The sequence below is a fragment of the Candoia aspera genome, chromosome 5, assembly GCF_035149785.1.
Source record: "Candoia aspera isolate rCanAsp1 chromosome 5, rCanAsp1.hap2, whole genome shotgun sequence".
NCBI classification, from domain to species: Eukaryota; Metazoa; Chordata; class Lepidosauria; order Squamata; family Boidae; genus Candoia; species Candoia aspera.
In genome coordinates this window covers 31649309-31675570 of record NC_086157.1, presented here as the reverse complement: position 1 = coordinate 31675570, position 26262 = coordinate 31649309, and the positions used below count along the sequence as shown (strand labels likewise).

At 43.5% G+C, this 26262-nt stretch overlaps 1 protein-coding gene across 1 annotated transcript in view; it reads right to left on the bottom strand.

Annotated features, from left to right (window-relative positions):
• Nucleotides 1-2598: 2598 nt before the first annotated feature.
• F10 (coagulation factor X) overlaps nucleotides 2599-26262 on the bottom strand; it is a 35002-nt gene continuing 11338 nt past the window's right edge. The window contains exons 10-17 of the mRNA XM_063304396.1: nucleotides 23864-24041; nucleotides 13629-13789; nucleotides 11829-11853; nucleotides 10240-10353; nucleotides 8978-9109; nucleotides 8108-8364; nucleotides 5322-5439; nucleotides 2599-4067 (exon numbers count right to left, since the gene is read on the bottom strand). Of these exons, the coding sequence (XP_063160466.1) occupies nucleotides 3493-4067; nucleotides 5322-5439; nucleotides 8108-8364; nucleotides 8978-9109; nucleotides 10240-10353; nucleotides 11829-11853; nucleotides 13629-13789; nucleotides 23864-24041 (1560 nt within the window). The 3' untranslated portion in view covers nucleotides 2599-3492. The remainder of the gene's footprint in view (nucleotides 4068-5321; nucleotides 5440-8107; nucleotides 8365-8977; nucleotides 9110-10239; nucleotides 10354-11828; nucleotides 11854-13628; nucleotides 13790-23863; nucleotides 24042-26262) is intronic.

The window sequence follows — 26262 nt, the reverse complement described above, 5'->3', positions numbered from 1 at the left end:
TGTTACACAAAGGTTCGGATTCCAGTCAATAGCTATGTGCCTGTAGACTGTAATATTCAGTATGGTTTCAATGATTCAAGCTTGGGATTCATGCTAGTAAACCTGGAAAGCAGATTAATTCTGCTACATTTTTCTTGAATTTGCATGGTCTGTTTATGTAATGGAAGCATCTCCTCCTCCTCTTCCTCAGATTGTCCTGACATAGCTCTCTGGCATGATCATCATGTTGTCAATATTCTGCACCATCATTAAAGTCATAAATTGGTGTGCCATCTAGCAGCTCAAGTCATTTTACAGTGGAAAGCTGGCAAAGTCATATATATGAATGAACGTAACAACAGAGTTGGCCCAGGGTTCCTGATTAACATTTTGAGCAATGCATTGTAAAAATGTTTGTTTCACAGAGGGCTCCTGTTGATTTTTGTAATATTTTCTGTGCTACTTTAACATAGCTAAACTCAGGAAGGAAATCCATAGCTCTAACTACAAGGACTATGTAGGTATTTAATGGTATCTTAGATCTTCATATGCTGAAATCAGCTGGAAATGGTGCCATAAATAGATCAATTTCTGAATCATATTACAAAGAACTGTTGCCGATATTAAAGCAACAGTTTGCACAGTCTCTGGCTGCTCTATTGATTCCTTCTGTTCTTGAACTGCCTAAACTTTGTCAACTTTCTTGTACTAAAAATTAACTCAGTTGATGTGTGTTTCACATTTAACTCTTTCATCTCTGTTTCCATTGGCACATTGCTGCTGGAATAAAAACATTACTGTAATCAGAAAATTAAGAATTTGAGATGTACAATAAGCTGATGCTCTTAAGACAAAGAAGGTAACAGAGATGTTGAAAAACAGAGAGATTAAAATTCTGAAGCATTGAACTTGCTGAATAATTTATTTTTAGTCTTTTCCCTAAAATTCTATGATACACCATTGGTCTTTTTTTAGGAAAAAAGAAAAAGAAGAGAAAGGACAGGCCTAGCTGAGTAGAAGGAAACAACCTGCCCCTCTCCTCATTTTGCCCACTTTGGTAAAGTTGTCTCATAGAACTTGAAAATATGAATCATTAATTATCATTAACTATCTTCAGATGAAATTTTTGGTTATTGTAATTAAGAAATGAAGGGCAGATAATAAATTTCCTCTTCTGTGTAATTCAGACTCTCAGGAGATGTTTCCAGTTATTTCCTTCCACTTTACACTTATGAACACTGGAAAACATTTAGAGGCTTTACGGTAAAGTTACTCTAGTTGTGTATCACATTTGTACAAATGTGGCATATAGAATAGGGTAGATATGATATAGGTCCTGATTGTTTTTAGAGTTGCATAGATTTGAGTTGATGATGCATTTAATAAGAATGGTCTTCCCATATTTTAATACTGTTGGATCTTTTGAGAATGTTGATTTGTCGTAAACATGATAGCATTTCCAAAGCTGAGTATATTGTTTTGTAACTGCACATGGGTACAAAAATAAAGGAATAATTCTGGTTCTTCTGAACTGAGCCCCACATGTCTTCATTATCAGCTTATGTTGCTTTGGCACTCCATTCTCACTCCCTTTCCAGAGTGAGCCATAGTTATTTTTGGGTTTTTTCTAAATGCCAGAGATGTAAAATGTAAAAAAGTCACTGTAGTGGTTTTATTACTTTATATCAGTGTTTCTCAACCTCTGCAACTTTAAGCTGTGTGGACTTCAGCTCCCAGAATGCCCCCAGCCAGCCTGCTGTATATGCTTATATTGGTTGTATGAGTATATTATACTGGTTATGTGAACTGGCTGCAGTTGATTTCATATTGGATAAATGAATGTGGCAAATCTACTAAGAAGTAGCAGAGGAATATATAGACTTAACTTTGTGTAAATGGTGCGGGATTGCTTTCTGGTTAACATTGGACATTAGCTATGAAAACAGTGGGGTTGCATGATTAATTAATGCCTGCTACATTTTAAAATTAATGCCTGTTACATTAGTTCAGTGCAGAAGTACATATGCAATATTGTTTGCTTTCTTTTGAAATAACAGACAGTATAAGAGTTGCCTAATGTTATTGTCCTCTATCAGGGCTCTTCCAATAAATATGGTTTTAAGTTAGTAGATATTTGAAAGCTGTGTGTTCACTATCAGCTGATAGGTTTGTATGATTTCAAAATTTAACACTTGTGCTCACTGAACTTAATGAGTGGATTTTAACCATTCCTCACTCTCTTGCCTTATGTTCAGAAGTTTCGTAATTGTCAGTCATGGAAGTTGATAAGGGATTTCATTTTAAGCCTTTACCATATCTATTTCTGCTGCTGCTCCCATTGCTGCTGAACAAAAAAAATTGGCTAGTTGTGTCAGAAGCAGCCTCTTTGAATTTCACTGGACACAATGCACACTGTTGCTCCTTGATGATGTGGCAAAATATTAAGATAATTAATTGTGTTAACCTAAGATTCAGAGTAAGAAACCAGAAGATAATGCACTGTAGTTTTCACCAAGTGAAAGATAATTTGTAAATGTGCAACTTACACTCTATGTTAATTGATCTTCCCAAAATCTTAAGATGTCTAGTAAATACACCCGTTCACTTCACAGGCAGATAGAACTTTCAAACATCTTTAATTTTATCAATCACAAATCTGAAAAGCCTTTTAACTTTTCAGTGAAACATGTTTTCAGACAGAAAAAAAAGCATGCTTGTGATAAAATAGCACTGTTAAAGAAGTGTACTGAATATATACCACTAATAATGCCTACTTCTTTTTTCATTAGGACCCTGTTGTTCCTACAACATACTTAACCCAGTCAGTAATCAACTCAGCCATCTCCCATCACTGGAAATTCTGATAACACAAAATAACACAAAATGTGGGTGCATGGGTAGAATTACCATTTGGGGAATACAGAATCTCTGTCCACTTTCCCCAGGAAATTTTTGGTATCCTATGAGCTGTTGGATCAGGAGAGCAAGATTTTATGATGTCTCTAACCCTTCCTCTATTGAGCTGGCAGGCACCAGTAGGCATGGCTTGGCTTCTGGGTGTGTTTGGGGGTAAATTAGATAGGAGGAGAATTCAGCTGATTACCCCATTGTGCACTACCCTGATTAACCCATCTGATTGTCTCAAGGGAACAGGGCTGGTGACTGGAGATTGTATTACAAAGGGGCCAAATATCACTGCTGGGCTTCTAATTGCTCTCGCTTGCAGGATTATAGTTACCATTATAAACCATATGAAGCAATTAAAGATATGGCACTGAAGAGACAGAGTTGAAATGAAATAGTAGTATTCATTCTAAGTGCCACAAGGGGGTTGATGCTAGGAAAAAAAAGCCCTTGATAAATTGGCAAGCTACGTGACTTTAACGTTACATTGAAAAATGGCAGTATGTCTGAAATGAAGAGTTCCAGGATCAAATGAATATACTGAATGTTCTAACCCAATGCTTTATTGATTGGCAAAATCCCTGCACGAAATGTGCCATTGGGTGATTTTTAGGGCTCAGCAATGCTCGACTCTATTCTCTGTGGCTTTTGACGCATCATTCTCTTTAACCAAGGGATGAATTTGGACAGTCTTGTATAAATACCGTATTTGCCTTGCCTTGCACATCCTTCCCCCCAGCTGATTATCCCAGTAACAAAGTAGGTGCCTCTATATGTAGTGACATGAGGGCCCCCACTGTCTCCCTGGCATGCATCTTGAGCCAGAGTACTATAGCCAGCACAAAACATATTTTCAGTGATAGGGAAATTACTGGAAAGCTTGCAGATATGCCTCTCCACATAAGGAAGTCTAACGACTTTAAGTGTGTTGGAGGTTCGTCCTCTTTCTTGAGTACGCCCAAAACCACTAACAATACCTACGTCTTGTTTCATTAGGACTTGATTGGCAAAATCAGCAGTGGGAAGGCAGGCAGGAATCACATTTTCAGAGAACTGGATAGGGTTCTTCAGCTGGATGAGGGCTATATCATAGTCATAGGTTTCCAGAACAAATTTTTGATGCACATATATTTTGTCCACAGCGAGAAGATGTCCTGCATTTTTTCTTGATATATCCACTTCCCCTGTGGAAGACCAAGTTGATAAAATTATGATGTGGTACAAATATAGTGTACTAGTGTTTAAAACACAGCTATCCCAATTTTTATAATCAGAAATATGTATACTTTAATATGTATATATTTGGACCAAGCCAAATGGAGACGGATATGCTGACAAGTGGACCCTGCCATAGCACAGGAAAAACGCTAAGAAGAAGAGAAATATGTATACTGTATATTGAAAAATAAGTTATGAAATATATCTATCCGAGAAGTATGTCTAATCAGAACTGTATATCATGTTATACTATCTATAGGACTACTTGATGCCTTATTTTGTCCCTCTACAGTGAATTTATGTTACAGCTACGCACTAACTCATTCTTTGAATGTGTTTCTTGTATAGCAAAAGCAACATCAGTCCATAGGACAGAAATATACAGTAAGTACAGTAGGTGTGGGAAACTCCTATATTTTATTTTAAAGAATCTATGGGGGGGGGGGAAATTGAGAAGGAGGGAATTGTGTAGAGCATTTCTATTTTTTGCTGGGCAAAACACTTAGCCACAATGCATGATTTACAAAGCACAGTCAGCAGCACAGACTGTAGCAATGCCAAAGTACAAAGCATGTGATGACATCATCACACCAATGCCATGATAACATATTTGTGTCAGGACCTCTGATGCAAATATGTGAGTTGAGGCATTTCATCATCCATATTGCTTGTCCTGTCCCCGTCCTCCTGTGGTTGCTTGTGGCCACAGTACCTGGATTCACACCATATTCTTAGCCGAAACAAAACAAATTGCATTATAGCTTAGTGTGTGTAAGAATCCAGTGTTATGTGACATGAATAGAGTCATCTCTGTGAATCAGCATACAGGTTACACCTCTCCCCCCCACAGCACATATGATGTGAAAGTTATTGGCATGTCCTCCCTCCCTCCCTCCCTCCCTCCCTTTTCTTTTTTTTCCCTTTTCAATACAATGCACATGAGATTTCTCCTGCACCCTTAAACATAAAATGTCAAACATATGGCCATAGCAGAGGGTGAAGAATGTGCATTAGATGCCATGGCCATTAACATTAGGATAGCAAAGGGAATTTTATTCTGATTCTGTCTGACTTGATACAGATTAGTAACCAAAGATATGCAGTATATGTAATTAAAGATGCTAAACTGAGACTACATCCCCTTTAACTTCAGAAGACACATGTACTGCTGGCTTGCACTGTAAATATTTTTGAAGATAGATGACAGTGAAAATACCCACCTACAAAAACTTTAACTTTCTTGGTTTGGTTTATGCAGTGGGCTGCAGTAAGCACATACATGGGACTCAAAATTGTTCCTCCACAAAACCCATCACCTTCCTCATTTATCAGAAGTGCCTGGAAACAGAAGGAATAGAGTTTTATGAATAATCATTATTCTTGGAATATTGATTTCATAGCAGCTTTTACTGTGATGGCCAGGAGAATCTTCAGGGAGGGTCAAACAAAGGCAGCTGGAACTGAGGGATTAAAGCCCCATCCTTTTTTATGTGTGTCACATAAAAAAATTGCATTGTGCAGTTGCAGCCACTATCTTGACTTCTTTCTCTCCCTCTCTCTCTCTCTCTCTCTCTCTCACACACACACACACACACACACAGTAATGAATCTTTCCCTGGACATTTGTTATCCTTCATTCTTTTCAGAAAAGTTTCTACCTCTGCATTCCTTTATATTCTATGTCAGGCCTTTTCAAAAAACAGGACAAAACATCAGTGCATGAAATAATAAAGTAATGTCAAGCCTTTTCTAAAGCTTTCAGAAACAAAATTATTCAATTTAATCAGGGGCTGCACAAGGGTCTGGTGAAAATATGTTGTGATGCAAATATGGTGGCCCAAGGGAGAACGTGACCATGTCTGCAGGAAAACTACTTTTCTTCATAAACTCCATCCGTTCATTCCTCACCCTCCAGGGATGCCCACAGGTTATGGTCAAAGAAGTCAAATTGGCAGTGCAATCAAAGGCCTGGTTTTTATAGATGTGATACACATAAATAATAGATGCAACTTTAATTGTGTGATTGCCACCACCATCTTGACTTCTGTGACCACGCCCTGGCACTATACCCTGTAAGGCACATGAAACATGTGAAGCTTCAATGACACTGTTGCATCCACCATCTTGACTTTCTGACCATATCCTGCAGACATCCCTCCCACGATCCATGACTTCATAATCTTAGTTTCATTTTAACATAGCCCAAATTAGCCTCTGATGAAGAGAGCGCTTCTGGCCTACGCTAGAAGACTTGGAGGAAAATACACGTGGCCTTCAGAACATGGGTCTTGCACACAAAAAAGGACATTTATTCCTGAAACTAAACCATATATATCATACTTAAATCAAAGTCACTGCTTATTTTTGAAAAGTTCATTTAAAAATATTGACATTAATTGGAGAATCAAGTTACTAGATTATAGCCTCATTTGATTAATAAACACATAATAAATATATTGTCAATACTGCTAACTACCTTTCTCAACTTGAAATTCCTAGCCAGCGGAAAGCTTTCTCCCTAGCTTGAAGCCATGCACTCCCTTCTGCAGTCTTGGAAGGCAGATACAAAAAAATCCCAATAGCTGCAAGGCGGTGCCCTTGTAACAATGGAGAGATAGAAACTACAGACCATGTGCTTCTCCGTTGTCCTTTTTATAAAGAGCTCAGGAGTAAACTAATATTACCTTTGATTAGTAAATGCCCTAGATGGAAAGATATAGATTGTATGCAAATGTTACTTATATATGAATATCCAACTGTCACAGCGCAAGTAGCCAGATTCTGCACAGCTGCTATGAAGATACGTCAGATTATGATTGGAAAAATGTAGTAATGTATCCCTTGTAATAACTTTGTGGTCTATATAACACATTTTATATATGATATTTTACTCTTTTTATCACTCCTTTTAATATTTTACATATATTTTTATAGACACTGATAGAATATTAGTCATGATAATGCAAATTAATATGATTGTTTTTAAACTTGATTAAGGGGCTCACTTACATTGTGACCCAAACGTATTTTAACACTTAATTGGAACTTGTAAACTCAAATTTAAAATTATTTTAATTTAGATGGCTCATATTTTATGGCTAATGGCTAATGTGCATATTTTTATAGAATTGTATCTTGTACTGGTCAGTGACCGTAATAAAATCAATTGACCATTGATTACTAAACATTTCAGGGCTGGTGTATTGCTGCTAATAAATAGTTTATTCAGCATCAAATACAAATCCTAAATACTGGCAGAAAAGTAGTTGAGCAAAACTAAGATATTATTTTGGATGAATACAAATATTCTGAACTAAATATGGTCAGCTACTTGCACTTGATGACATTGTGTCATCTTTAGAGATATCAAGCTAGTGATGAATACAGATATATCATCTGGGAATTATTGAATCTCTTTTGCCAACTCCTACTCAAATTATCTCCACACATCTATGCCACCTCTGCAGCAATAAAACTTTAGAAAAATAGCTCCCATTGGTGCTGATGTGACATCTTCAGCAAGTATTTATTGCTGTGCAAGTGGGAGAGGGGAAGTCACAACCACCAGAGAGGTTTAATCCCTCTCTAATAGTGATCCCATTAGGCTTTGTTTGAAAAAAAAATCCATCATTTTAAAACTAAACTGCCATATTAGAGGAGAAAGGGGAACTCTTGGATCAGATGGGAGCGTGCCATTGTTTTCAGTTCCCAACCTATAGCATAAACTATGGTGATCTGCAGATCCTGCAATTCTTTAAGATGTGATTCTGGAATAGATTTTTCATTCTACCTGAAGCAGGGTGAGATATTGATGTTCTATCACAACATTGATCCTTAAATATACAGTATGTAGGACTGTATATTTAAATGCACATAGGATTGTATCGTTTTCTATACACAGGTTGTAAAACTAAGTGGAAATTAAAAGTAAAGTATGTCTCATTGTTTAAACAAATTCTGGATGTAGATAAATTAGTATTCTATCATACACATTCAACTCATTTACCTGCCATGGACATTCACCCAATTTACAGTCTGTTCCATTAACGACTCTTACATCGCGGTCTGAATCATCACCTTGATTGAGTGATGTTTCATTCTGGGAGGGCAAAGTAGGAACTATGCTAGAGAAATTCGTAGGAATTTCAAAATAAACATGTTGGTCAGTTGCATCGTAGCCATCGGAGAAATCTGGATGATAGTCAGGTGGACTTGCTTCTCTCTTGTTCCTTGATGTTTTAATTCGACCACATGGAAAGTCACCTGAAAAACCATAATGAGGATTAAATGATGCAACTGCAAGATAACACAAGGTCAAGAAAGATACAAAAAAGGACACCTTTACTTTTAAACATCTCATTCTGAGTGAGACAACTATCAACAAATTAGATAACTGCCCTCTCTGTTCTTTTAATAAAGGATCGTTGTTGCTGAAAACCACATGTTATAATGCTGGTTATTTAGCCCACATCTAACAATGCTGTCTTTACATAAGGAAATAATTCCTATCAAAGACTAAAATAATATCTAGATAGTCTTAGTTGTAAATGGACAGAGATAGGTCATGCCAGTAAAGCTACACTGGAGTCAGATTTGAAAGGAAAACAGGTTGCAGAAAAAAGAGATAGAGAGATGATCCTTTAGTTATCACATAACATACTGCCCTTCTCCTTTATGATGAAATAATAAATTAAACAATAGAGCCAACAGTCAAATCAAGTTAATTTAAAAAATGTTCTGTTTGACTTTCAAATTACAACAGAACGTACATAACTCAATAGGAATGAGACATCAGTAAGTCTGGCTTACAGTGATATGACAAAACCAAAATAAAATGTTATAATATGTTGTTCCAATGGAACAAATGCATTCATACCTCCAGCAACACACGACTGGCCATCATCTCCCAAAATGTACCCTTCAGCGCACGAACACTGAATATTGTTTTGATCAAGTTTGCAGAAGTGCCAACAGTTCCCGTTGTCCAATATGCAGGACCTATGTATGACTGTATAAAAAATAAACAGGTAAAGCACTGAAAATAGATAAAAACATCTTGTGTAGACAAAGATAAAACTGTAACAGCCAGAATGATTTTTCACAGCACAGCAATCCTATTCTAAATGTTGCTTGCTTATAATGGGTTGTTAAGGAAAACTGGTTGCAGAAGTGGAAATGATGCTGGTAGTAATCTGACCTCATCTCTCTTCTCTGGGGATGGACTCTTGTCCTCCACATTGGTGGGAAAACTGAAGAAAACTACAAGCCTCATTTATTTTTCTACAAAATAGAGAAAATCTATCAACCAAACTTGAAGTTTTTGAGGGAGAGGAGTTACTTGTACATGTCTTTGTCCCAGCTCCCCCTACATGTTGAGATGTGAGGGCTCTTATCCAGCCTGAGTAAATACAGGTCAGGTCAGTGAACAAAATAACAAATGATAGTTATTAATGCAAAGACCACACAGATTTCACATACACATTAAATATGAAGTAGCAATGACTAATCGGAAAACAAATCTTGAAACCATAAGGGATAGTACAGTGACATTCAAATAGTTTTAAAAGAGAGGTAGACAAATTAATGGATGATCAAGCTACTGCTCTTTATCAGTATATACCAGCTGTATACCAATAATAGAAAAGGATGTTAGCTACAAAACATGTTGAACTACATAGTCTTTGGCCTAATCCATCCAGATGCTTCTTATTTTCTTATATATTCACTTTCATAATCATCAGTATCTGAACTGATTGTCCATATCCTTAGGAACATCCTTTTCTATTACTTCTGCCAAGAATATTGCTAAGAAACTATATTCAAGACACCAGTTCACGTACAAAGCCATCGGCTTTCCATAAATTAAATCTGGGCCACATAGGAAGTTTTCCTGGATAGCACCTGAACCCTTGGAAAATTGTCTTAGTTTTATTTCATTTTATTGCTATGATTTCTTTGACACTTCGGTCTAAGTGACTCTAAGTGTCAGTTCTCATAAGATTTCACTGAAGTCTCTTAAGACTTAGAAAAAAAATCTCATGCCATTTCAAATCTTTACAAAACTTGCAGGAGGTGGGGGGATAAGAGTGGCCACATGACTCTTTTCTTCCTCTTCTGAATTGCTCCAGCTCAACTTACGATATTCACAGTTTTTCCCTTGATAGCCGGCCAAGCATGTACAGGTATAGCTACCGATGCCATCTTTGCATGTCCCACCATAATGGCAGGGGTTTGATAGACACTGATCCCCATCTAGCATAAAAAAAAGGAGTTAAAATCCAAAATGTAGTATATTTATTATTTATTTATATTTCGAATTTCTGTCACTGCCCTTCTCCCCCCAAAGAGGGACTCTGGGTGGTTTACAACAAAATAAACAAAACCATAAAACATACTTTACAATACAAACTATCATTATAAATAGATAAATATAAGATCCATAGTGGTGAAAAGCTCTCATTCAATAGGGAGGGTACTATGATGCCAACCACCCCCAGGAAGAGCTGTTGCCCTTCCCACCCCAAGCGAGGCAGCAGAACCAGGTTTTCAAATTCTTCCGGAAGGCCAGGAGAGAAGGTGCCTGCCTCACCTCGGGGGGCAGAATATTCCAAAGGGCGGTGCCACTGCAGAGTATATACATGTTCAAAATCCAAATTACTGTTACATTGTTTCCTGGAAGTACTAAGGCAGCACTAAGGATGGGATTTTTAAGCTGCCCGCAATGAATGAAATTTAGGCTCAACTTTGGATCAGTCAGCTTTACCAAATGTATGTACTGCACAGAGCAAGATATACTCCCAACTTACTGCCATTTCTCAGTGGTTTACAGTGGAAAACAATCTTAATATTAAGATATAAGAAACAGATAAATTAGCAATTGAAACCAAGTATTTTATTTTTAAATCAAATTAGCATTTTAAAAGAGCTGTTGGAAAGCTTCTCAAAAGCTGTGCAAAACATGGGGGCCTTTTAAGAAGCGAATAAAGATGTAAGGCTCCTCAATTCTGCAGTGAGTGCATTCCAAAAACTGGGACAGCAGATCTGCCTCCTCTCTGGAATCATGCTCTCTCATGATAGAGTGAGCAGCTCTATCTTGTCTGGATTTGGTTTCCATGTATTATCCCTCATCCAGCCAATCACTGATTGCAAGCAGAGGAGCCATAGTATTTTTTGAAGAGGTCACAGAGAAATAGACGTGGGTGCCATCTGCACGGTGACAATACCTCGCTCCAAATCTCCTGATGAACGTCTTGCAAATTACCAAGGAAACTTTCACACAATGTGTAAAGCAAGTTGAAGCCAGTTTAACACACGGAACTGCATTACTTCAGTTCTCCACAGGAAAAAGGAGAGCTGGTTCTGTGGACAGATGGTGCTATGGATGCAGTTTGACCAATCACCTAACTACAACTAAAAGTGTACAGTTTGTTTTACTTCAGTGGCTGAATCAGAATATGCAAACTAGCCTTAGAATCTAATAGTATACATTATATAAAAATAAATATCATTGAAATTATTAGAAGTTCCTCCCAGATGACTTGATTTGAGTGGTATGTTGACCACAGTTGTTATGGATATGTATAGTCTTCGAAATGCCCAATTTTAACCTATCATGGGTATACTCTTAATTTTAATCAAAACCAATACATTTATTTTATCAAATACACTGCACATATTTGACCAATACGTTAGGAAAATGTTTGGAGCAAAAGCAGATAATCTCTTACCTATATAAATATTCCAGAAATTCTCCTAATTTGAAAAAAAAAAAAATACACACATGCACATTAGAATTTAGCAGTGTTAAATGAAAACCACAAAGCTGGGGAATATTTTAAAAAATAAAGAAGAAACTCATGCAATATTTCAGGGATCAGCAATTAAGTACTAATACTAATACATCATATTTGCACCACATTAAAAACTTCCTCTCTCAGCTGCACTTCTGCTGAAAAGTGATTTCTGTGTTTTTTAAAACTCTGTTATCTTCTGCTATTTTCCTGGTATAAAATATTTTCCAGGTCCTTTAATGAAAAGAGTTATTCTGTTTACCTTATGCAAATCTCAAGAATTTACACGTCTTGGATCAGAGTAATCTATTTGTGAGCCTGCTGCCTTTTAAATAATGGGCTAGGCTGTGGTTGTTTTTTAAACTGACTTCTTAGACAAACATTCCAGTATTTTGAGGAGTTGGATTATCGTGGATTTTTTTGTCCAAAGAAATGCAGATAAACTTCTGAATTATTTAGCTAAATAAGTAATTCAGCATGGTAATCATGCTACTGTTATGATCAGGTCAAATCCTATATTCTACTGCATTCCTGGTTTTAAGTTTTTAAGCAGCTGTGATATAACCAAGAGGCACATTGTAAAGCAGCTTGTCCAATGTGATGCCCTCCAACTGCACTGGACTACAGGTCACCTCACCTCCAGCATTGTTATGAGTGGCAGAATATTTGGAGGGCGTCCATTTGGGGAAGGCTATTATGGAGAAGCAGGCAGAGAGAAAGATCTTACAATACGTTTTGTAAATCTGTGGGCAGCACCGTTAGGATAATTGCTAGAGGAATTAAAGGCAGTAGAGTGTTTCTCTACCTTGGCAACTTTAAGATGTGTGGACTTCCAACTCCCAGCAGTTGCTGGCTGGGGAATTGTGGGAGTTGAAGTCCACACATCTTAAAGTGTGGACTTCAGAGAAACCTGCTCTAGAGGTTAAACAGAGAAATGTGCTGTAGAGGTTCCTTCCACTGCCCCAATCTCTGAACCACCTGTAGTTTTATCGTTGTCACCTTGTAGCTGGCTGATCAGATGATAAAGACTGGTAAGAACAGAAAAAGAAGAACCAGTTTTTTCTTCTTTTAATTTGGTGTTGGACAAATGCAAGATAAAAACCGAACACACTATATCCACCAGAAAACCTGACAAGCATCAATAACTTTTGTTCCTTCCCATTCACTCCTGTTTGTCTCCCTTCCTGTCTTCTGACACTGCCTCTTATACTTTGCCTGTGTTTGGCCATTGACTAGTGTGCTGCAGGGAGGAGCACCCCACACCCACCACAAAGTGGCTGGAGCTAGGGAAAAAAAAAGCTAGACCCAAGGACAAAATTGAACTGGATTTAATGGTAATCTACTAATATGATCCATGGCATGACTCCCCCTGTGTCCTTGGTAGTATGCTGGTTCTGTCACACTGAGACTTACAATTTAGTAGAAGCTTTTGGAAGGATCTGGGTGTCACACCCACAGCTTCATGGGGTGCTCAGAGTGTGAGATGGAAGCACCCCCACATTCAGTTTTCTTCAACAGGAAGGAGAAAAGAGACACGTGGTCAAGGAGGCAGCCAGAAGCAACAGAGAGAACCGTAGGAAAAAATGATCTGGCAAAGTGTTCCATGGTGCAGGTTTACTAGAAACCCATTTTCAGGCCATCTCATTGATTTTGAAGGCCTTGCAGAAATAAGAGGTGTAAAAACACACGTGCGCAAAAAAACACTACACGGAGAGAGTCAGAAATGCACACACTTACAGTTTTCTCTTCATCTTCAAATGCCTCCCTGGCTTCTTCTTTCGAGCATCTCTCCTCATAGCATTCCCTTTCAATATTTCCAGGCTTAAATTCCTCGAACATTGAATTAGCTCGCTTTGTTCTTTGCAAAAATCTGTTTGCCACTTTGCTTCGTAAGAATACTAAAAAAGAAAACAAAACAAAACAAAAATCGTATGGACATGAACTATCAATTCTTTTCCCCCCAAAAAACAAGAAAAATACATAATTATATTCAGGAATAATGCCATGAGAAATGATGGTGCTGAATTTTGCATGTCATTACTTCTGACATGGGACTGATATCACAAGCTTTTCATGTGAGGAAGTGTGAATATGTGAATGTGCAAGAGGGAATAATGAGCTACTAGACTGGCAGACATGGGGAACCTTTCATGTTCAAGATCAGAGTTTTCATCAGACATGACCAAAGGCAGACTGAACAAAAACACCCCCTATGGACATATGATCCAACACAGTCCTTTCTCTACACAAACACAAACACAAACATCACACAAATACACACCATACTTATTTTATTATGATGAGATTCATAAGTTTACACATAAACTTTTTCCAACACTGCATTCTACCACATGGGATTACAAGAGGTCTGAAAGTAGATTTGGAGAACTTGCAGATGTCAGAGAGCTGAGTTTTGTAGTCAAAATGCTATGTTTTGGCTGCATTACGTGTTCCATGTAATGGCTCATTAAGAAGTAAACTTATGACCTGGGTTTACAGTATCCCACATCAGAAACCTACTCTTTCTCTCCAGAAGCAACCTGCCACCATCTGTGTTTGTTCCACAGCAGAATTCAGTATTGTTTTCATTATTGGAGGTCCTCCACTTTGGCTTCTTTCATAATCTGTGGCATTTAATAGTGTATTTTTTAATAACTACATCTGCCTACTCATATTTTACAGTTTCCATTTTTTACTCCTTCCTGTTCTCAGTTGTTGAGAATGAATCATCAACCCTTGATTCCTCCTTCTATTAGTTACCATGTCTGCATATCCTAATATATAACCATTCAGCCAATCTTCACAGTTTCTCTCTAATGTTGATGCTCTGCAACATAGATCTGTCCCTGCCTCCCTTTCTTCTTTCCCCCTTGATATGTTTTTCAGTGGTACTGAAACTATCCACAACAATCCTTTTCTCTGGTTTTCCATCATTCCTGTTAATCTCTAATAAATTTAGAGATGGGCTTGGTCTCTATGGATACTAGATCTTGATACTATTTCTTTAACCTCTGGCTAAAGTTAATTTTCTTCCCAGTGAAGTTGGCCCCACTGGTTCTTAGAGGCCACTTTAAGTCATCCTGGATTTCAAAAAAAAGTTCTTGGCGATCTCGGACTCTCTTTAGAAAGCCTTTGCCCACTAGTTTTGATCCATCTTCCATCTTATTTACTCACTTCTGGTGTCTCATGATTCCTCATTTAATTCTTACATGAATCTTTGATCTTATTCTTTTCTGAGTCCTGAATATTATGTCTCAAACTATGACCCAACCCTTTACCACACCAGCCACTCCTTTAGTTTCCTATAGAAATTAAAGAGTTTCAAGCAGACCCTTATTTCTACAGTTCTAAAAACCGTTAATTCTCTGAAAACTCCTTTTCCTAAATTTGGCCAATCATGCACACTCTGCTTCTGAATCCCTGGAATATTCTTGGCTGTCTCTTTTTTTAATGTACTCTTAACCTGCTACAATCTGACTCTTGCCCTCCTCTGCTCCATGCATTGAAACTGACATTGTAAGTTATTTCCATACTACCACATCTCTTGCTTTGATCTTCCTTGACCTTTCTGCCACCTTTGATAAAAATGATCCAGGCTCTAGCTTATCTGGTTTTCCCCCTATCAAACAATCATTTTCCTCCGCAGAAGGTCATCCTATCTTTTTCTTTCCGTTGAGTTCCCCAACAGGAGTTGTTGTTCCCTTATTTTCCTCTTCTGCGTTAGAGTTCCCAACTTTCTGCCTCTGAATGAGTTGAATACGAATCACATCTACCCTACACTGACCAAATTAATTAATTAATTAATTTATAGAATTGGCTAAGGTCACCCAAAAGGCTTTGAATGGCTTACAATATGTGCCATACATAAGTTAAAAGACAAGTAAAAAATAATAATGCACTTCTGAATTATTTAGCTAAATAAATAATTCAGCATGGTAATCATGCTACTGTTATGATCAGGTCAAATCCTATATTCTACTGCATTCCTGGTTTTAAGTTTTTAAGCAGCTGTGATATAACCAAGAGGCACATTGTAAAGCAGCTTGTCCAATGTGATGCCCTCCAACTGCACTGGACTACAGGTCACCTCACCTCCAGCATTGTTATGAGTGGCAGAATATTTGGAGGGCGTCCATTTGGGGAAGGCTGTTATGGAGAAGCAGGCAGAGAGAAAGATCTTACAATACGTTTTGTAAATCTGTGGGCAGCACCGTTAGGATAATTGCTAGAGGAATTAAAGGCAGTAGAGTGTTTCTCTACCTTGGCAACTTTAAGATGTGTGGACTTCCAACTCCCAGCAGTTGCTGGCTGGGGAATTGTGGGAGTTGAAGTCCGCACATCTTAAAGTGTGGACTTCAGAGAAACCTGCTCTAGAGGTTAAACAGAGAAATGTGCTGTAGAGGTTCCTTCCACTGCCCCAATCTCTGAACCACCTGTAGTTTTATCGTTGTCACCTTGTAGCTGGCTGATCAGATCTTTCTGTTGAGTTCCCCAACAGAAGTTGTTCCCTTGTTTTCCTCTTCTGCATTAGGGTTCCCAGCCTTCTGCCTCTGAATGTGTTGAATACGAATCACATCTATCTTACACTGACCTGATTGACTGATTGATTGACTGAATTTGTTAAGGTCGCCCAAAAGGCTTTGAGTGGCTTACAATATGTGCCATGCATAAGTTAAAAACACAAGTAAAAAAACTCCAGACTAAATGTTAACATTCCCAAACATGCAGGAAAGGTTTAGCAGTGACTCCACAGACACCCTAACTCCAGGCCTTGGAACAGGATCCAAGTTTCAAGAGCCTTCCAGAACTCTAAGAGAGTGGGCACCATGTGTCTCTCTGGGGGGATGCAATTCCAGATGGCAGGGGCTGTGTCAGAGAAGGCATGCTTCTTCAGTCCCACAAGATGACAACATTTAATTGAAGGGACCAGGAGCACACCCACTTGGTCTATTTTAAACATTCACAAAGCACCCTTCACAAAGAATTTCAAGGCAGGGTATACACAAGATAAAGCAATTAATGTGATATATTATATAATAACAATATAACAAGTAAAATAAGAGAGACATAAAACCTGTTCAAACAGGAATCAAACCAAACTCAATTTAAACAGTTAAAATGCCCAAGCAAATTGAAAGGTGTGGTTTTGTAATGAAAAGAAAGAATGGTACTAGTGTCCATAGCGGCAATATTGAAGAATACAGAATAGATACTCTCTCTTGTAAATATAAAAGAGTATTTTTTTAATTATTTCTTATTGAAATACTCCTTCTTTAATTCTTAAAGCCCAGGTAAGTTTGATTAGGGTAGGAGAAGTTCCTTCAAAATTCTTTCTCTCAATTCAGTCCTATTTCTTAATTAATTTTAATTGATTATTTAATTTGATATACTGCCAACTTACTGCCATTACTCAATGGTTTACAGTGGAAAACAATCTTAATATTAAGATATAAGAAACAGATAAATTAGCAATTGAAACCAAGTATTTTATTTTTAAATCAAATTAGCATTTTAAAAGAGCTGTTGAAAAGCTTCTCAAAAGCTGTGCAAAACATGGGGGCCTTTTAAGAAGCGAATAAAGATGTAAGGGTCCTCAATTCTGCAGTGAGTGCATTCCAAAAACTGGGACAGCAGATCTGCCTCCTCTCTGGAATCATGCTCTCTCATGATAGAGTGAGCAGCTCTATCTTGTCTGGATTTGGTTTCCATGTATTATCCCTCATCCAGCCAATCACTGATTGCAAGCAGAGGAGCCATAGTATTTTTTGAAGAGGTCACAGAGAAATAGATGTGGGTGCCATCTGCACGGTGACAATACCTTGCTCCAAATCTCCTGATTAACTTCTTCAGTGTTTTGATGTAGATATTGAAAAGCACAGGAGACAGAGCCTCAAGAGACACCATATCATAGCTCTGTTTGAGGAACCCCAAGAGACACAATCTAAAAGTAACCTGAGAGACAGGAATGGAGCCAATGAAAAGCCATGTCCTGTTCTGAAATACAGGCAATACGGAAGGATGCCATGGCCAACTCAATTAAAAAAAACAATGCTGGGAGGTCAAGAAGACCCAACAGCCCTACTCCCTCTATCAATCCCAAAAGTTTATCCATCAGGCCAATCAAGACAGTCTCAACCCCAATAACCTGTTCTAAAGCCAGTTTGAAATGGGTTGAGTGTCATGAGTGCCGTTGAGCTAAAGTCATCAGCGCAATGGCACTCATGACAATGACAAGGAAATAAGTGAAGGGGCACAAGTTAAGTAGCCATCAACCCACAACGACTAACGGCTAACAAACAATAGCTAAACGAATCACGGAGCCACCCAAGCCATCAGCGGCAATACAACGGGGATCGCCCAGCTGAAAGCAATCAGCAGAAGAATGGAAACCTGAGGATGGGCGATCCTGGAAACCCTCAACCAATGGCAGGGCAACGCATGGGACAAAGGGGGGTGACGTGACCGTGAGCGAGGGGGCGCTGACCGGCGCGGGGTATTTAAACCCCGCACCGGCGCGCTCCTGTCACTCTCAGCTTTTTTCTACCAACGTTGTACCTACCCTGAAATAAACCAGAACCTGCTTTGCAAACCAGCGTCTGAACGTTATTCAGAGGTAGGCAGCGCATGACATAAAGCTGAGAGTCATAAACTCAGCCTCGCCGAGCCCCACCGGACGACAACGAGCCGCGGGAGGAGTAGACGGCGAGAAGACCAGCAAGATGAGGCCGGAACGGCGCGGGCAAGGAGGGCGAGCCGCGCGGCAAGAGACAGAGGAGGACCGACCGAGGCCAGAGGCACCGCGGACTCCCGGAGCCATGGACGCCCACCCCACCCGACCCGAGCCTCAGCTCCAACCCCAAGGGGAGATGGCGACGGAGGCAACCCGACCGCGGGAGGGAGCAGCACGACTTCCGAAACCAGCGGAGGACCCCGCGCCCCACATCGCACCCCAGCAACGGGCGTGGAGCGACAGCCCCACGGTGCTCAACACGGAGGAGGACGACGGAGACACCCATCAGACGGAGGAGGAAGCGGACCCGCGGCGGAGGGACGATGAACCCCACCGGCAACCCACCCCCGAGGACGCGCCAACGGAACCGGCCCCAGCGGCGGCGCGGGCTGTGGACGAGGAGGCACGAGCTGAACTCGCGGCCATGCGGGCTCAGCTGACGGAACTCCGGACCATGCTCCAGGCGCTTATGCCCCCCACGCCACCCAACGACGTCCCCGCACAAGCCCACACCCCGAGCGAAGCACCGAACCCACACGGGCCAGCGGAGAGCCAGCAGACGGCACAGGCGGCCGACACCACACCCCGGGAAGCGAGAGGCGGGGCCGCACAAAACGCCCGGGCCCCAAAGGACTTCCCCATCTTCTTCGATGGGACCCCCTCAAAACTCTCGTTTTTCATTACCAACGCTAGGGAGTTCATGGGGAGGCACGGACACTCCTATGACTCCGAGGCCGACAAGATCGCCGCCGTGGCGATCAAACTCCAAGACAGGGCGGCGGACTGGTACGTCCAACTGTACGAGTCCAGCTCCCCCGCCCTCGCCACCTTCCCTGCTTTCATCAAAGAGATGAAAAACTACTTCGAAGACCCCCTAGCTAAAGTACGGGCGAAAAGCGCACTCCAGAGACTTAAACAGGGCACACGCACGGTCCCTGACTACGCCCTGGAGTTCAAAGCCCTCGCGGGAAAGGTCTGCGACTGGTCTGAGACCACCCTGCTGGAAATCTTCAAAAGGGGGCTCAACCGCGACGTTCTCCAATGGGCCCTCTACCGCGACGACCCAGAAACGTTACACGGGTGGATCCACCTCGCGGGGAGAGCCGAACACGCGCACCGCACCTTCCTTATGACAACCACGGAAGACACAAACTATGTCGGGAAAAAGGTACCCGCACCACACGGGGGGATGGCCGGCCCCATATACCCAAAAAAGAGGTTCAACCGGGAGCCCTGCGGGAGGTGTGGCAAATTAGGGCACAAGACGGCGGATTGCTTCGCCAACCGACCGCCGACCAGCGCGCCCAAGCCCGCCCCGAAAATTAGCCCCAAACCACCCAACCCGGGGCCGCCCCCTCACCGCCGAATGACCGTGGCCACAGCGACACCGGAAGAGGGCTGGGACGCGTACTGGGGGGAAGAGGACAATACCGACCCCGACCAGCCGGCGGGAAATGCTCCCCGCCTGCTCTGAGACGCGTGGCGAGGCAGGCGGTGGGACAGCAACGCGAACCACCTCAACGAAACGACAAAAGCTCCGTAATATTGGCAGCAATCCAACTCTCTGCCGGCAACGGAGCCACCACGGCCGCGGCACTAGTGGACTCGGGGTGCTCAAAAAACCTCATCCACCCCGACCTAGTCGCCAAACTCGACCTCCGCTGCTTCCCCCTCCCCACGCCGCTGGCATTCCACCAGCTGGACGGCTCTACAGCGGGAGGGAAACCAGCCACGCTACAAACCGAGCCGGTCACCCTGCAAATGGGCACTCACACCGAGCGCACATCGTTCGTAGTCACGCCCATCGGACGGCCCATTGCAGTCCTGGGGATGCCATGGCTCGCGAAAAACAACCCGCGGATCAACTGGGCGACCCGCACCTTCACATTCAGCGACGGCGAGTATCGAGCACCGGCACCAGCTGGCAAAAGCAACCCCACGGTAGGACGAGCGGAGGCGACCACACAAGACAACGCCGCTACCACAGCAGACCTACCAGAACAATACGCCGACTTCGCCGAGGTCTTCGGAGAGGCAGAGGCAGACCAACTACCCCCCCACCGCAAGACGGATTGCCGGATCGACCTACTGCCCGACGTCCCCCTACCTAGACCAAAGATCTATTCGATGACCCCGAAGGAGATGGCAACCCTCCGGGAGTTCATCGATAAAAACCTAGACAGGGGATTCATAGAGCCAGCATGCTCACCGGTCGGAGCCCCCGTCTTATTCCGGGAGAAGAAAGACGGGACCCTACGGCTCTGCACCGACTACCGGGGCCTAAACGCGGCTTCCCTGTCCAACAAATACCCCTTACCCCTGGTAAAGGACATGCTCGCCCACCTCTCCACGGGCAAAGTCTTTTCCAAATTGGACCTTCGCGAGGCGTACTATCGCATCCGAATCAGGGAGGGGGACGAATGGAAGACGGCGTTTAACTGCCCCCTAGGCGCCTTCCAGTACAAGGTACTGCCCTTCGGACTCGCGGGGGCCCCTGGGGTGTTCATGCAGCTCATCAATGAGGTACTGCATGAACATCTGTTTAAAGGGGTCCTGGTCTACATCGACGACGTCCTCATTTACACAAAAACACACGAGGAACACGTAACCTTAGTCAGGCAAGTCCTCGACAAGCTCAGAAGGGCGCAGCTCTATGCAAAGCCTACAAAGTGCGAGTTTCACAAAGAGCGCCTAGACTATTTGGGGTATCGAATCTCCGGGGACGGCATCGAAATGGACCCCGCAAAAGTCGAAGCGGTGCTAAACTGGGAGCGGCCTCGCAACAGACGGCAACTACAGAGCTTCCTGGGATTCGCGAATTTCTACAGGTCCTTCGCCCGGGGGTTCGCTGAGATAGCCCTCCCCTTAACGGACCTCCTCAAAACCAAAGGGGTGGGGGACACCCGACGCGCCAAGAACCCAGGCACAGTGCTGAATTGGACTCCCGCGTGCCAGACCGCATTCGACAAGCTGAAAGCGCTGTTCACGACGGAGCCAATCCTCGCACACCCGGACCCAGAACGGCCGTTCGTGGTCCAAGCCGACGCCTCAGACTTCTCCCTGGGAGCCATCCTGCTACAAAAAGACTCCACGGGGCTCCTGAAACCATGCGCCTACCTGTCAAGGAAGTTCTCCGAGACAGAGAGGCGATGGCACGTCTGGGAGAAAGAAGCCTTCGCGGTGAAATCGGCACTAGAGACATGGCGTCACCTACTCGAGGGAGCCACCCAACCATTCGAGGTCTGGACGGACCACCGGAACCTCGAGGCCCTACGAACGCCTAGACGCCTTAGCCCAAAACAGGTCCGATGGGCCCAATTCTTCAGCCGCTTTGATTTCCAGCTGAAGTTCATGCCGGGCAAGAAGAACTTCCTGGCCGACGCCCTCTCCCGGCTGCCCCAAGACGAAGAGCCCGCCCCAGACACCATTGGGACGGTCCTATCCGCCTCGCAACTGGGAATGGCCGTGACCACCCGAAGCGGCGCACGGAGGCAGCTCGACGCTACGGCGCAGCCGACGGCGGGACAACCGGCGACGGAAAGAAGCCAACCGCAACTACCAGGGGGAATGCGCACGGACCTCACCGCCGCCCTCAAAACCGACCCCTGGTTCCTGGCAAACCCCGACAAGGTAACGATGGCGCAAGACCTGGCATGGGGGGAAGGCAGAATCTACGTCCCGGACTCGCAACGCCAGGCGATCTTGCATAGGTCACACGACGCCAAGCAAGCGGGACACTTTGGGTTCCTCAAGACCCTACACCTAACACGGCGCCAATTCTGGTGGCCCGCGCTCAGGCGAGACGTAAAAACCTACGTGGCGTCCTGCCCAACGTGCGCTAGGGCCAAACGGGCACCAGGCAAACCCGCGGGGCTATTGCAACGGGTGGCAGAACCCTCCCGCCCATGGGAGGAAATCTCTATGGATTTTATAGTGGACCTCCCACCCAGCCAGAAGAAAACGGCCATTTGGGTGGTGAAGGACTACTTCTCAAAGCAGGCCCACTTCATCCCCTGCACGTCGGTCCCATCCTCACAACAACTAGCCAAACTCTTCCTCATCCACGTGTACAGGCTACACGGATGTCCCGCACGTGTGGTGACCGACAGGGGCACACAGTTCACCTCCAAATTCTGGCGGGCCTTCCTGAAGCTGACGGGGACCCAACAGGCCCTATCTACGGCTTGGCATCCGCAGACGGACGGAGCCACTGAGGTTCTTAATGCCACCTTAGAGCAATTTATACGATCATATACGAACTACCACCAAGACGACTGGGCTGAACTGCTCCCGTTCGCCGAAGTCGCATACAACAACGCCGTCCACACGAGCACGGGGAAAACCCCGTTCGAAGTAGTCTCGGGGCGCGACTTCGTCCCCATACCGGAGCTACCTCAACCCCCGGAACCCCAGGTGGACGCCAGCGACTGGGGACGGAAGATCGCGGAAGCATGGCCAGTAATCACGGCGGCGCTGAAGGAGGCACAGGCTGCTTACAAAGAGCAGGCCGACAAGCACCGGCGCCAACAACCGCCGTTCCAGGCGGGGGATATGGCCTATCTCTCCACCAAGTTCCTAAAGTCAACCCAACCCTCGAAAAAACTGGGGCCTAAGTACATCGGGCCGTTCCGAGTCACGCAAATAGTGAACCCGGTAGCAATACGCCTGGACCTGCCACACAACCTCCGGAGACTCCACCCGGTGTTCCATACCAGCCTCCTAAAACCGGCAACCACCTCCCGATGGCACCCAAGCACGCCACAGCCCGCACCGCTAATGATCGACGGGCAACACCACTTCGAGATCAGGGACATCCTCGACTCCCGCAAGCAACGAGGAACTCTACACTATCTGGTCAGGTGGAAACACTTCCCCCACCCGGAATGGGTGGCGGCGCACAACGTTAACGCGCCTGACCTGACCAGAGCATTTCACCGGGCATACCCCGACAAACCGCAATCAAGGTCAGCAAAACCAACCCCCCCCCGCAGGCCCCCCCCCGCCTCCCGTGCCCCAAGGGAAAGGGCCCCCCCCAAGCCCGCGACTTGGGTGGACCTTCCCCCCCCCGGGACTCACTCCCCCCGCCCCGGGCCCACGGGGTGGTGACAAACGATCGCCAGCACCCTCCCCCCGCCCCCCGGCCGCGGGGGAGTGGCAAGCAAGTCAACAGGGCAACCTGGGGGCAACGCCCAGGAGACACAACAAAGGCGACGCACTCTAAATAAGAAAAGAAGGGCCCTACCTGGAGCTGAGCAGCACCCGACCAGCCACGCCTCTCGCCTCGCCGAACTGAGCCAAACAAACAGGGTGTGGTTGGAGCATGCGCACGCCAGGTCAGAACCCGAGCATGCGCACCATGGACACACCCTGGGAAGGCACGTGGTAGAGGGAGGAGCAAAGGGAGGGGCGACAACTACTCCGGCGGGAACTTTGAAAAAAAAAAATAAAAAAAAATGTGGCGTTTTGACAGCTCCACGGGGAAAACCAAGAAAACCGGGGGAGAACACTATTCGAAAAGGGGGCAGCATGTCATGAGTGCCGTTGAGCTAAAGTCATCAGCGCAATGGCACTCATGACAATGACAAGGAAATAAGTGAAGGGGCACAAGTTAAGTAGCCATCAACCCACAACGACTAACGGCTAACAAACAATAGCTAAACGAATCACGGAGCCACCCAAGCCATCAGCGGCAATACAACGGGGATCGCCCAGCTGAAAGCAATCAGCAGAAGAATGGAAACCTGAGGATGGGCGATCCTGGAAACCCTCAACCAATGGCAGGGCAACGCATGGGACAAAGGGGGGTGACGTGACCGTGAGCGAGGGGGCGCTGACCGGCGCGGGGTATTTAAACCCCGCACCGGCGCGCTCCTGTCACTCTCAGCTTTTTTCTACCAACGTTGTACCTACCCTGAAATAAACCAGAACCTGCTTTGCAAACCAGCGTCTGAACGTTATTCAGAGGTAGGCAGCGCATGACATTGAGGTAATCTGCTTCTGTCAGCCTTTTGAGGCAGCCCAGAAAAGAAGCACCAACCATGAGTACCAACACTACCCTTATTGTAAGATTATAGAATAGTAATAGTAATAGTAACAGATTCTTGCATATATGAAAGTACTGAACCTCTCCCCTCCCTTACTTTTACTCTCGTGGAAACTAGGGAGGGTCAATAATTGTCTACCTCTGATGGATACAGGGATAGCTACTTAAGAAATCTAATAATTGCATCATTTAAATAAGGAGAAATCCTTCCTATCCTGACGGAGGGATTTATGAAAGCATCTCTAATAATGTCCTGGACAGAGGCAAAACATCCAGAGGACAAGTGGTGGCACATTCCACAGAAGGAAAAGCCTGCCCTTTCCCACCTATTGTCCATCATAGCCACCAATGGTTTTGCTTCACAAATCACAGGAAATACTATGTACCGTATATCACTTTGAGCTCCTAAATGAAAGGTAATGATACTAAGAAATAAATATTTAAATACAACACATAAGTTGCTATATGAATTGGAGAGAATTCTTCATCAGAAAAATTGGAGGGAGGGTCCAGGACACCTACAAGGCTGGAAAAAAATAATTTTCCCGTACACTCTGCAGTGATCCCAATTCAGCTGGTGCTTCTCACTGCCTTTTATGTTTGATGCGCTGTGCATTTAATCACACATCTAGTTCAGTTCTAAACTAATGCTCATTCCCACTTCTTGTGGCAGAGCGCATTATCCATTAATTATGCACCATGTTAGGCTATGCTTCCTTTACTCTGCCCTGAAGATCCTGCTTATTGGTGTGCCTGTTGAAAATGGCAGCGGGGCAGAATGCTTAATTTTGTCTGCATCACTCTAGAATGCCTAGATCCCCTCCTTGCAACAGCCAAGACCATTTTTCTGCAGCTACTGTTAAAAACGCAGGTCAGTCCTATTGAAAGCCAACTGTTACAAACAGTTGCTGAGAGTCTATGACAATGAAATCAGTGTGGCATATTTTCATGCCAACAAGGTATTTACCTGCAAGCTACACATTAGCACACAGAAAAACCAAATGTATTTTTGAGAAATGGCTTTAGATCGACACTAAAAAGGAAATTAGCTATTTGCTTACCAACCCTAGTGAGGTTCTGTTACATTCAGTGTATTGAATGATCAAGCTTTATTGTTCAGAAAACCCTTTAAGAGTAGTACAAATAGGTCAAAAGTTTTTCATGTTAGGTTTTCTTCTGTCCTTCCTGACCTGTGAAATTTAAGGAACTCCTTCTCACTCTACCCACTTCATATTTCATAGGGACCATTCTTGCATTTTCCCTGACTTTTCAAAGGTATCTTCATTTGGTATTGTGCACTTTTTAATTCTACTTTTCTTTGAAACTGGATTACCTGCTCATGGTGAGAACCATCATAGACAGCATGGTGGATATGTGCTATTTCCTAACCCTTCTGAGTGGACATATTTGCAACAGGAAGGCACCTAAGCCCAACTATTCTCTGTTTATCTCTTGCCTCCCTACTCCTGAAGCAGGAGACATTTCTGCAATCTCAGAAATGGAATGGATTGCTCTTTTTACACTATTTGCTGTTTTCCTGTGCACACAAGATAGCAGATATGTGAATATTTCAGCATGAAGACTTCCTCTAACTCGGT